The following is a 13,808-nucleotide window of genomic DNA, read 5'->3' as shown; positions in this document are numbered from 1 at the left end:
AATGTTGCATGCAAATATTACAAAATGGTGAATATATATCTAAAGTGCATCCCTGGAATTTGGGTGATTTCCTCCCCAGTGTGGATTGCCTTTGTATCACATGCCCGTATTTAGTCAATTGCATTGCATATTGTGTGTGTGCATATTATATATAGCCCCATATTGACATGTCCAGACATGCCCCCCCTCCCATTTGCAAACTTTCAGTTACTTGATGCTTCTGAGCTGTCCAGTCTACTGTGTCATTTCTTTGATCATGTGGGAGACCTAGAGCTCCACTCTTGTGCAATCGGCTCCCCAAAGGGGGAAGAGGGGAGGGAAACAAGACTTTCTGATTCAGCCCCAGCGAACGGAAACTCTACCAGACTTGAGTGAAAGACCCTGATGAATCAACACATCCAGTCTTTCCATCCAAACATGTTTGGACACATATCCTCTGGTAGTAAATCATAAATATCTCATCTCTCTGCAGAAATTCCTCTCATTCTTGAACATTGCATTTTAATATAGTGTTATAGATGTACACAGTTCCTTGCAACCTAAGCAAAATAAACTCCCATCGCCACCCCAAACTTTGACCCTGGGGAGAGGAAAGGGAATTTGAAAGCAATGATAATGAGGGGTGAGTGGAAAACCAAATGAGCATACAGAAGGGTATGGTCACATTGCCATTTACTCCCCATCCAATGGGCTCCCACTGCTAATTTTTGAAACCGCATTGACAATGATAGCCACAATCCAAACCAATCCTGTAGCTTCTGTTGGATGGTTTTTCCTCTCAAAACAGCTTCAATTTCGATGTGTAGTAAGAGGTAATGTGAACAGGTCCTAACAGCCATGACACATGCTGTTGTTGGCATCTGTCTGTCTTGAGAGACAATGTAGTGCACAGTCAAACTAGCAGCCTCTCAGCGACCTCCCTGGGGGGCAAGCCTTGGCAGTGTGTCTGGAGGTCCTGGGCTGCCCAGACTACAAGACCCCCCTCTCGGCCTCACTGCTGTGGTCCAAAGGAAAGCAGAGCAATATGTTTGGCACCAGCTTGGCTGCAGGAGTTGCTGCAAGGAGGCACACAAGGCACCATCCAGCCATCTTAGGGAATCCCCTCTGGATTTGTGTAGGGTTTACCCCTTTTCTTCTCTGGAAGATATCTTGCAAGGCAGCAGAGGTTTAGGATCAGAGTTTTCCTTCTCCTAGACAGGCTACTTTCTCAGGTTGACGAGCCCCATCTGCAGAAACCACATTCTTGACCATTGGACCCACTACTGGTAAATATTGTGGGGATCAGCAACAGCTTCATGTTATAGTTGTGTGTTGCAAACTTCCTCTAACCGCACATCATCATCGCACCACCAATCCTTTGGCTCTGAGCCTTCTACCCAGGGGGTTCCCCCGGGGGGTTCCCCAGCTGATGCCTCCCACCTCTGCACCCAGCCAGTCTGTGACAAGTAAGTATTGTAATGAGTCAGCAAATTTACCACTGGGTACTGCACTACATCTGCACAACTGAGAGTGCGGGGGTGGGAAGAGGCCATCTGCTATATAAGTCGATCAGGGAGCTTTTGATTGGTGCCAGGCTAAAGGAGAAGAGGAAGTGGTTCCTTTAACATACAGCTGCAGTGGCTGCACCTTTTCCTATACAAAATTTGAGCTGTGTGCCTCTGTCCACCTCCACACCTTAAAAAGATATGCATGGCTATACTTTTCACAGGACATAAGTCCTTGCGAATTGCCTTGAAACTCCTGTCCAGCTACTGTGCAGGTCACAGTGCTGTATTTTGGGGGCTACAACCATAGGGCATAGAATTGTTTGTGCATTGTGCACAGGGTGCACCATTTTGCCAGGCTAACGTAGATCAGAGGATGGGACTATCGGGGCACTCGTTGTTCTGTTCTGTTCTATTTCTACTTGAAAGGGATTGGACTATGCTTCCTATTTCTTAAAGAGTGTGTGTGTGTGTGTGTGTGTGTGCGCGCGCGCACACACACACGCGAGCGAGCGAGCGAGCGCGAGTGAGAGAAAGAGAGTGTGTGTGTGAGAGAGAGAGAGAGTCAAACCATCAACCATAATCAAAATAAAAAAATTCCTTCCAGTAGCACCTTAAAGACCAACTAAGTTAGTTCTTGGTATGAGCTTTCATGTGCATGCACACTTCTTCAGATACTTCTTCATCAACCATAATGTTAACATAGGGCTTGTCCACACCAGAGTATACTGTGTGTTTGCAGATGCTTGCACCCCAATTTAATTTGCATGGTCCACATGACTTTACCCTCAAACAACACCAGTCTTGATGCTGTCCCCCTTTAAATTCAGGTCTAAATAAATATAAATAAATAATTTTTTATTTATACCCCGCCCTCCCCGGCCAGGGCTGGGCTCAGGGCGGCTAACACCAAACACAAATTACAATAAAACGTAATAGAGAGAAAAGAAAAGAAAAACAACAACAAACAAACAAACAGTTAATTAAAATACGGCTTAAAATACAGCTTAAAATGCAGCCTCATTTTAGTAGTAGCCCATAAATCAAGACCATAAAGAGAGGAAACATCAGATATCCACCCGAGCCAGCTATCCATGCTGGTCCTACATGGGCCAGCGAAAAAGCCAAGGGAAAATTTATATACCAAATCCCATATAAGGGGTCAGAGTGAGTCTAAGCTGAAGGCCAGGCGGAACAGCTCCGTCTTGCAGGCCCTGCAGAAAGATGTCAAATCCCACAGGGCCCTAGTCTCTTGTGACAGAGCGTTCCACCATGTCGGGGCCAGTACTGAAAAGGCCCTGGCCCTAGTTGAAACCAATCTAACCTCCTTATCCAACACAGGGATAACCTAATAAAATGGGAAAGATTGGGGTCCAAATATCACCACTCCGGATCACAGACCAATAGTTACAGGGGTTTTTTTGAATGGGTAGATCATCCCTCACTTTCTGCTACTCCCCTTTCCACTCACTTATTCCTTAGTGCTTTCATTTCTTTACCAGCTGTGTTTGTAAGTATTTCCAGTGTGCTCCTGAGCAAAAGTGGCTATTGCTTCCTCTTTTGATCCCATAGTTTTGCACAAAAACCAGGGAATTGCATGAGCAAACCACATTTTAAAAATTCCTACGCCAAACATTGGCAGGAATCTGGAAACTGCATTCTGATCATTTGCAATTGCTTTCATTTCTTTTTCTAGATTTGCTCCTAAATTCAGGAGGTGTCTGCATGAATGGAGGAGATTCTTTCGATTCATCAGATTTGCCTAAAAACTTGCTGCAAATTTGCAGTTCTCTGGCTGTGTGCTTTTGCAGAATTCTTTTTTAAAAACAAGGGGTGCGCAGCTCTCTGCCCACATGTCTTGTCAGGACTTAATTGGCAATATAGAAACTGCACGTTACAAGGAAGGGCCAGCTGTTAGAAATGGGAATGATTAAAGTTCCTCCTCTTATGTGCAGGTGTGGACTATCAGGTCTAATTTGAAGAGAAAGGGAAAAAGACTAGCAGCTAATTAATGTTCAAAAGCGAACAATCTCTTCCCACGATCTTTTCCTCAATGCTAACAACTTTGCTCTTTGAAGCTGACTGAAAACTGAGATTATTATTTTTATTCAGTGAGGAATGGGTTCCTGTATAATTAACTCTAAAGACACTGTTGGGTTACCTACAAATAATAATTTGTGGCACTTTTACTCCCTCCTTTGCCAAAGGAAAACTACACAAATCAATTTCATTTATATAACCTCTTGCAATGTCAAACAAATTGAGAGCAAACTCTTCCATAGCATGCCTCCTTAAGAGGTTAACCACCACTCAACTGGTTTGCAGTGGATATGTCTTTGTATCCATTGTGGGGAAAAATCCTGCTGTTATTTGTTCAACCCTGTTTTAATTAATTAGTGACATGCTCATCTACAGTGCCTTGCTCACAAACATTTCTTGGGCTTTCAAATCGAGATTCTCAGTAAAGCCATTATTACTAAATGTACCTGGAAATACAATTAGACCAGCTGTACAAGGACAGTAAATTACCTTGCGGAAGCGGATTGTATAAGCCAGCCAAGGTCATTCATTGCAGGTTGATGCACAGCACCTAAATTAACAGATAGAAGCTGGAAATTAACTGCCAAGCGTTCAGAAACAGCGAAAAGGAGACACATTAGCAAGGAACACATCTAATTGTTTTCTAGAAGCATTAATTTGACTTGATAATAGCTTGAGCCAAAGGCTTCTTCCAAATAATTTCTTAGCCCAAACCAGCTCTAAGTCAGTGCCAGCCCATACCCTCCAATGTTTCTCCGATGAAAATAGGGACACCTCATTCCGTAATGATAATTTTACTATTTATACCCCACACATCTGACTGGGTTCCCCCAGCCACTCTGGGCAGCTTCCAACATTTATAAAAACATAATAAAACATTAAATCCTAGACAGGATTTCTATTAGATGGCTCAGGGGTCAGATAACTCCATCCCCTCCAACATTTCTCCAATGAAATGGGGACATCCTAAGAAAAAGTGAGACATTCCGGGATCAAATCAGAAACCGGGATGGCTTCTCTAAATCAGGGACATCGTTGGAAAATAGGGACACTTGAGGGTCTGCCACCCCATCCATTAGGGTCAGTGAGCTCAGGCAGCTGGCTGGGGACATTTGGAAGAGGGGGCAGATCAGGGGCCCCAAGAGTGTGCTGCTCACTGCCTCCTGCTCCTCTCCTCCCCCACCCCCCGGCCACCTTAGTTTGGATCCAACCCATTATTCTTAGGCAGCAATTTTGCCATTAAATTGGTCAAAAGAATCACCAGGCTTTTCCTCCCCACAATCCCATGTGCATTCCCAGGACCAGTGATGGACCCTGAGGTTTCACATTTCAGTAGTAGCGCCCTGTGCAGTGCCCAAATTTGGTGTGCTCCCTGCCTCCTGCCTTCCATTCTGCATCATAGTTGTGGTGCCCATTGCAACCCAGCCAGTCGTGCGCCCCAAAATCCGCCTCTGCCAGAACAGCATTGAGCCTTAAGAGTGAAGAAACCTGCATTGAAATGGGAGTGCTCAGTTTGGTGCTGTGGGTGGGAAGCCCAGTTTCAAATCCAGCCCCCAAAATATACTGGTTATCCTATACGTCAAGTCACTGTATTTCAGCCTAACATGCCCCTCAGAGTTGATATGGTGCTTGAATCACCAGGGGTTATATTCAGCATTAGTCATATGCAGAGTAAGGTAAAGATAAAGGGACCCCTGACCATTAGGTCCAGTCGTGGCTGACTCTGGGGTTGCGGCACTCATCTCGCTTTATTGGCCAAGGGAGCTGGAGTACAACTTCTGGGTCATGTGGCCAGCATGACTAAGCCGCTTCTGGCGAACCAGAGCAGCGCACGGAAACGCCGTTTACCTTCCTGCCGGAGCGGTACCTATTTATCTACTTGCACTTTGACATGCTTTTGAACTGCTAGGTTGGCAGGAGCAGGGACCGAGCAACGGGAGCTCACCCATCATGGGGATTTGAACCACCGACCTTCTGATCGGCAAGTCCTAGGCTCTGTGGTTTAACCCACAGCGCCACCCACATCCCCCATATGCAGAGTAGACCCATTTAAATTAATGGGCATGACTGTCTTAGACCCAATAACTTCAATGGGCCTACTGTTAGAACTTAGTTGAGTACAGCCCTCTGTGAGAGGCTGGCTTGATCTCACTCCCTAGGGGGACAGTCTCCTTAGCTGTTGTTGTTTTTTTAAGGCTAGGAAAGGGATGCTTTTATTTAGCAGATTTATATCCTGCTTTTCTTCTATTGTGGCAGACAAGTTGGTTTTACAGGGATTTTTGGCAGTCTCTCATCTAGGCACCAACCCGACTCAGCCTTGCTTAGCAAAAGCAAAGCGTGTGCAGGCAAGTCTTTAGCATATGCGCTGCCGGGGTGCAAAGATCCGCCCAGCGCCCCCAAATTTAGTTATGAGCGCCGTTGTTGAGTCTGACAAGTGCCGCTTTGTGAATGACAAGTGCCGTCGTTGAGTCAAGCGCCGCCGTTGTGAATGACAAGCGCTGTTGCTGGTGCGGCGCGTCTTTGGTAAATGAGCACACAAAGTCGAAAGTCCTCCAGTGAAATAGTAGGTAGACATTTCGGTAATACCTAGGTATATATGTATTTTGTTTTTCTAGCCTGATCAAAATTATTTATTATTTCATAACAGGTAGATAGTTAAGAGCTTAGGCGGCTTCAGTGGTGGGCGGCGGGTGCCCCATGCCCCCCAGAAATCAACACCCGGGTGCCCTGCACCCCTTGTACCCCCAGGTAAAGATGGCCCTGAATGTGTACATCCTTTGAGGAAAATTTGAAAGGAGTTGGGGTTCAGGGATTGTTGATTTTATTAAGGCTGCTCCCTACTTTTGTCCTGCATATAATTTGTGCCCTAGGTTGATGTATAAGTAGTTGTAGTAAAATGCATACTGCCTGTGCAACTGCTACAGAAATTATTGATTACTGGTGGGTGGCAAAGTCCCCATCTGCTTGCTTCCTCGAGCACCAAGCTCCCTGTCCTGCTTGTGACCTGCTTAGCAAATATGTTTTCATGAATAGCTGGACACACGAGGAAGTGAGCTGACAATTCTTCCATTGCACAAGCCTTGCCCACATCTCTGTGCAAGAAACAGGTCACGTCAATCAGTTTTCCTTCCATGCTCAGAGGTTCTCGATTCTCATTCATCTTATTGCAACAGGCAGGCAGTTTCAGTAGCAATTGGTTTACTTAAGTGTAACATAAGGAAGAAGATCTATTCATGATTGCGTGGGGGGGGGGTTTGGACTAGGTCACAGGGAGTTAGAACTGTTGTCAAATAGAGCCTGGAGCAACATAAGTTATCTGCCAGCAAATATAATTTCATGCTGGAATGAATGTTATCGGTTGGAATTTCCCTGCCCCATTTTTCCAGCACCATTAATGCAGCTCATCTTTGACTTTACCAAACAATCAGAGCAAACTTTCCAACAGTTTTTTCTTTTGAAGGCGGTGAGATTTCAGCCACAGGTCTCCATGACTTAAACGTTTGTGGGATATCTGTTTGTCACCATAAAGTCTTTATAGCATGTGGCAGTCTTGATCTGTGGTATGGTAGGGTAGACAGCATTTATATTCTGATACTGGAACTCTTGGTTGTTCCTGATATTGTATTTTATTTATTCGGCTGATTTAAAAGGTTATAGAGTTTCCAGTGTGGTTTATAAAAACAAGAAAGAAAACATCCAAGCTGTGCAATAAATCACAGCAAGGTTTTAAAAGCATCTGAATATATTAAAAGGACTGGGATTATTAAAAGGATAGCAATATTAGTGCCAAGCAAGCCTCCTTGGGGCAGGAATTCCACAAAGAGGGAACCACCATTGAGAAGGCTCTCTCTCTCTCTGGTCCCTATCCTGAGGAGAGCCTCCAAATATTATATTAACATCCTGTGAGGTTGGTATGGTAGCAGATATTCCCCTAGGTTCTTGAGTTCTCCTAAGCACTTGGAATTGTGCTCAGAAATGGACTGGAAGGCAGTGAAGGTCATTCAATATCCATAATATACATCCCACTAATTGGCGCCAGTCAATAGCCTAGCAGCTGTACTTTGATCTAACTGCAGTTTCTGAGCAGTCTTTGACACATACATGGCATCAGTCAATTCTAGATGTCACCAAAACATGGATAGTATGACTATGAAGTGTAGCATAGTCCACAAACGCCTATCCCAAACAACATACGTATTAAGCTACTAGATGACTCTTTGTTGGTTTTCCTGCAATACAAACACAACTGTTGTTGTTGTTTAGTCGTTTAGTCGTGTCCGACTCTTCGTGACCCCATGGACCAGAGCACGCCAGGCACTCCTGTCTTCCACTGCCTCCCGCAGTTTGGTCAAACTCATGGTGGTAGCTTCGAGAACACTGTCCAACCATCTCGTCCTCTGTCATCCCCTTCTCCTTGTGCCCTCAATCTTTCCCAGAACCAGGGTCTTTTCCAGGGAGTCTTCTCTTCTCATGAGGTGGTCGAAGTATTGGAGCCTCAGCTTCAGGATCTGTCCTTCCAGTGAGCACTCAGGGCTGATTTCCTTCAGAATGGATAGGTTTGATCTTCTTGCAGTCCATGGGACTCTCAAGAGTCTCCTCCAGCACCATAATTCAAAAGCATCAATTCTTCGGCGATCAGCCTTCTTTATGGTCCAACTCTCACTTCCATACATCACTACTGGGAAAACCATAGTTTTAACTATGCGGACCTTTGTTCCCTTTCATGGATCACTGCCTTGCCGTGGCGAAGGGGCTTGAATAACTCAGAGAAGCTATGAGCTATGCCATGCAGGGCCACCCAAGATGGACAGGTCATAGTAGAGAGTTTTGACCAAACGTGATCCACCTGGAGCAGGAACCAGCAAGCCACTGCCAAGAAAACTCCATGGACAAAGACAACAGGCATACAAACACAACTACCCTACTAGAAATTATTACTTTTTAATGTTATGCACATATTTTGTTTTCTGTTGAACTTTCAACAGTGCTTCATTTTAAATAGACAGCCACGCCACTGTGGTTCTCTCAAAATGTAATCTACAACCCATTTACCGCAGAGCACATTTTCTAAAGCCAATGAGACTGAGAAAGATGTAGGAGAACAAACGTTTTAATGCATTGTGAAGTCTGCTACTGCACTGACAGTGAGCACAAGTGAGCAGCTGCCATATTTCTTGAGCTCTTTGCCAGCTTAGCATTGACTGGATCATATAAGTATCATCATATTTCAAGGACCACAGCATCGAGAAGTGACTGGCACGTGTGTGAGCGAGCCATCATAGCAGATCAGGCTGTAGTACATGCTGCTTCCACAACAACACTTTGTCCAGTTTACAAGTGTGCACTTGGGTCCAAAATGGTTGGTGAGCAAATGATGCCCATGCATGTATAAACTGACTCTGTGCCATGTGTGGTGCAATAGTGAGCCACATCATCTGGGCACAGAGTAGACAGTTGTATGGTAACTTTGCACCAGCTTCAGCCAGTAATGTACATCTTGCATTTACAGCCCACCTCTCTAATGCCTGCAACCCTTGAAGAAGGTTAGGCTGGGAGGCACTGACACGCCCAGGACACTCTAATCCAGCATTTCTCAAATTTGGGTCCCTGGATGTTGTTGGACTACAACTCCCATCATCCCTAGTTAGCAGGACCAGTGGACAGGGATGATGGTCATTGTAGTCCAACAACATCTGGTGACCCAAGTTTGAGAAAGGCTGCTGAATCACTACACCACACTTGCTTTCATGAATTGTCTCAGTGCTTGTGGCCGGAGACAATAACAGGATGCTAGGTGTGCTGTTTTGTGCAAACCATCAGCCTACAGCCGTTTGTTTGTTTTTCCCCTTCACAAATGTTTGCTGGGCTAAACTTGTACCGAAATTCTTCAATAAAATATCTAGATCAGGGTTTCCTCAAACTTGGTAGCCATCTTTTTTTGGATTACAAATCCCATCATCCCTAGCTTGCAGGACAAGTGGTCATGGGTGATGGGGTGATGGAAACTGTAGCCCCAAAACACTGGAGACCCAAGTTTGGGGAAGCCTGATCTAGACGAGATGTGGTCAACCCCTAGCCCAAGGAGCCTGGTGTGGCCTCTCAAGCAATTTTTTTTCTTCTCTGCCCCCCTCACAAAAAAGAATTCACTGATTTTGGCAGTGGTAGCAAAACCAAAATGCATTAAAGGTAGACACAGCACTGGAGCAGACAGAGAGGTTTATAGCTGATGGGGATACAAATTGTCCCTTCCCAAGTCAATCATTTGATAAGGGGGTGGGGAAGGAAATCTCTCAGATGATACACACTGATCAGCTGCAAAAAGCCTCAATAATAAGGAAGTTAGTTGCACTTTCATTCCCTTAAAAATAAGTGGAACTAAAGCTATGATTAGTTTCACCAGCTGATTTTACAGAAGAAGTAGGTGGCATTAAAGATTAGTAAATCATTGGAGATTCCTTCTGAGTACACACCTGAGATGTTGGCATAGCTACAATGCAGTTCTATGTATTTTTCCTCTTACCTGCGAGTAAGTAGGACTAGCCCCCATACTTACTCCACTATTTACAAGAACTTAAGAGCAGCTTTGTTCACAGGTGTAAATCTCCAGTTGGGAGATTGATTGGGTATCTAATTAATTTTTCATTAGGCGACAGGTCCCCCTACACTCCTGAAAAAGTGGCCTGTTTAGCAATTTGAGAGTAGCAATTTTAAGGAGGAACGTTTTTGGGGATGATAGGTTAAATTCTTCAGGGTAGCAAACTATTACAGTGGTACCTCTAGATGCGAACGGGATCCATTCCGGAGCCCCGTTCTCATCTAGAGACAAACGTAACCCGTGTCCGCGTGTCTGCGCGTGCGCGGGTCATGTTTCGGCGCTTCTGTGCATGTGCGTGACGTCATTTTGAGCCTCTGTGCATGCGCAAGCGGTGAAACCCGGAAGTAACGCACTCGGTTACTTCCAGGTTGCCGCAGAGCTCAGCTCAAACGCACTCATCCCGAAGCACATTCAACCCGAGATATGACTGTATATGACAAAATGCCTTTTGTGTGGTGTATTTTGTTTTGTTTTTATTTTACACACACACACAATTTTGTAATGGCTTTGGCCAGACAAATGAACAAACAAACAAACAAACAAGCAATAACATGAAACAGTGACAATGCAATTCTATTCCCCTCCCCCTTACATGGGTAAGTGGAGCTAACTCCCAAACCAGGTGAGCAAAGCACTGGAAGGAAACAAACATCTAACATAAATCAATGGGGCTTACTCTTGAGTAAATTGCTAAAACTTGGGCAGCTAGGACTGCAATCCTAGCCCCCACCCCCACCATAGCTGTCAACGTTAACCTTTTTTAAAGGGACATTCCCTTATTCCGAATAGGATTCCTCTCAAGAAAAGGGAAAAGTTGACAGCAATGACCCCCACCCTCATGCTGAAGCATGTCGTCCCAGTCCCCCCACTTGCCATTGGAACAACAGATGATAATCTTAAGAGCACACAGTTTATTATAATATTTTGTGTTATTGTAAATTCCTTAATTGTTCATTTTTAACCTTGTACAGTGGTACCTCGGGTTACATACGCTTCAGGTTACAGACTCCGGTAACCCAGAAATAGTGCTTCAGGTTAAGAACTTTGCTTCAGGATGAGAACAGGATGAGAAACAGGCAGCAGCAGCGGGAGGCCCCATTAGCTAAAGTGGTGCTTCAGGTTAAGAGCAGACCTCCAGAACGAAGTAAGTACCTAACCTGAGGTACCACTGTACAATGTTTATTGCTTTCATTTTATGGATCAACCCTCTTGTTAGATAGTAAAATTCATGTTAAATTGCTGTTTTAGGGGTTGTTTTAAAAGTCTGGAATGCATTAATCCGTTTTGCATTACTTTCTATGGGAAAGCGCACCTTGGTTTTGGAACGCTTTGGTTTTGGAACGGACACTGTGACAGCTTTTACTAGTAGGCTCCTACTGTAGGACAGATCAGTCCATACAGCATGAGACTACTAATGTTTTGTTGGGGGGGTGTGGGTGTGTGCGGAAAGGCATTTTTATTGAGTTCTACTGATCCCAACCATGCGCTTCGATCCCGGGACAAAGGTTTGGAACGCGGCAGCGGCGCCAGCGCTCGAACCCGGCGGCGCGCCTGCGCGCACGTGGGCCTCCCTGGCCGGCCGCGGAGGAGGAGGAGGAGGAGTGTGGAGGGGCGTGTCTGCCTCTCCCCCTCCCGTCCACCGTGCCCCGCCCCTCCCCTCGAGTCCCCGCCCTCCAGAAATGGGCGGGGAATGGGCTCAGGTAAAGAGCGCGGCAGTCCGGCCAGTCGCTCGCCTGAGGCAAACGGCGGCGGCAGCAGCAACAGCAGCAGCGTTGTCGTCCCCCCCGCGCCGTCTCTTTCTCCGTGGTGCGGCCGGTCTCCTCTGAGGCGATGTGGCGGCATTCCTCGTGGGCCTTCTTCGCGCTGCTCCTGGCCGGTGGCGGCGGCGGCGGCCCCGGCAGCCTCCGCCACGGGGCTTCTGCCCAGTCGGTGTGGACGGCGTGGCTGAACGTGTCGTGGAGGATGCCCGGCAGCAACGAGAGCTACTGGAACGTGGGCGAGAGCGGCATCTTCGGGCAGGACTCCCCTCTGCGCCGCGCGGCCGGGCTGGTGGTGGCCCCCGAAGGGCCCGGGGCGGTCAACGCCTGCAGCCCGTTCACCAACTTCAGCAGCCCGCCGCCGCCCACCCCGTGGGTCGCCCTCATCCAGCGCGGAGGCGGCTGCACCTTCGCCGAGAAGATTGCCGTGGCCGCCGCCAGGGAGGCCTCCGCCGCCGTCATCTACAACTACGCTGGGGGGTCCGGGAACGACGTCCACCCCATGACCCACCCGGGTGAGGAAAACGGGGGGTGGGTGGGGGTGGGGGGCGGAGGGAGGGAGCCGGACAGTTTCTGGGATGCGCCTCTCGCTTGGGCATCTGGTTCCTCTGAGACGAGATTGAAAACCTGGCTTTTTTTTTTTAAAAAAAAATGCATTGTATTGTATTGAGTTGCGGGAGAGGGAACTCCGAGGGTCGTCTAGTCCAGCCCGCAAGAGTAAGCCCGCTGCCCCCATAAGGGGATGGAAAGTGCCACCTTGGCGTCTGTCAGCACCGCGCTCTAACCAACAGAGCTACCCTGGGAGATATAGATATGATTGCGTGTTTGTGTGTAGATATGCAGCTTGTTTAACGCGTTTATATAACACCTTTATATGTCGGGGGAGGTGGGTGGGGGGCTCCCTGGGGGTGGGGGGCGGAAGGAGGGAACGAGATTGAAAACCTGGCTTTTTTAAAAAAATGCATTGTATTGTATAGCACAGTATTGGTGGAGTTTGGGGAAAGGGGTTCCCCGAGGGTCATCTAGTCTAGCCCGCAAGAGTAAGCCCGCTGCCCCCATAAGGGGATGGAAAGTGCCATCTTGGCATTCATCAGCACCATGCTCCAACCAACAGAGCTATCCTGGGAGATATAGATATGATTGCGTATGTATGTGTGTGTAGATATGCAGCTTGTTTAATGCATTTATATAACACCTTTATATTTTGAGGGAGGGTCGGGGGAGGGGGGGAACATGGCTCTCCTCCTCCCCGTTTCATCCTTAATGACAACCCTGGGAGGTAGGCTAAGAGATGGGAACTGGCCCAGAGTGAGCTTCAGAGGGTGTCAGAAGGGACACCGAGGGTCATCTAGCCCAACCCCTTGCAGTGCAGGAATCTTTCATATGAAGAGTCTCCTGCTCTGCTTGACTCAGAAGATATGATCCATCTTCTTTTTCTGTGTTTGAACACCCAAGTAGAAAGAAGCATTTCCTAGCTTCTCTTCTTTTTGCTTAAGTATTCTACAACCTCTTTGTGGCGTTGGCAGTTTTCAGTTGCCATAATCAGATAAGAAAATTGCTCATTTTTGCGCTTGGTGTACAAGCACTTGTCTGATGTGTGGTTGCTTTGTAAAGTGTGTCTTATTTGGGCCTTGCGTATATCTGTGGGTCCTTAATGTATTGCATCCATCTTAGGATACATACAATTGCCTCCTCAATACCTTTCTGCTGTCCTAAATGAAATTTATATCTTGCTTTTTAGCCGAGATTAGCTCACAGGGCTGCTTTTAGTTAAAATCTGTTGGAAGGTGTGATATGAGGGAAAAGGCAGAGAAGGGGGTATTGTATTCTTGTGGACCATGGCAGTTGGTGACATCATAGTCCAAGTCTCTAGAGAAAGGTGCAGCAAGAGGGTTAAAGGGACCACTGATGTTGAAGATGGCAACCCACAGA

General features: G+C 46.6%; 1 protein-coding gene across 1 annotated transcript in view; it reads left to right on the top strand.

Annotated features, from left to right (window-relative positions):
* Window positions 1-11,672: 11,672 nt before the first annotated feature.
* RNF128 (ring finger protein 128) overlaps window positions 11,673-13,808 on the top strand; it is a 39,678-nt gene continuing 37,542 nt past the window's right edge. The window contains exon 1 of the mRNA XM_083486528.1: window positions 11,673-12,391. Within this exon, the coding sequence (XP_083342654.1) occupies window positions 11,950-12,391 (442 nt within the window). The 5' untranslated portion in view covers window positions 11,673-11,949. The remainder of the gene's footprint in view (window positions 12,392-13,808) is intronic.

Source organism: Podarcis liolepis, assembly GCF_965112155.1.
Source record: "Podarcis liolepis genome assembly, chromosome: Z".
Taxonomy (NCBI): domain Eukaryota; kingdom Metazoa; phylum Chordata; class Lepidosauria; order Squamata; family Lacertidae; genus Podarcis; species Podarcis liolepis.
Note: the sequence above shows the minus strand (reverse complement) of the source record. Positions and strands in the feature narration are given on the sequence as shown.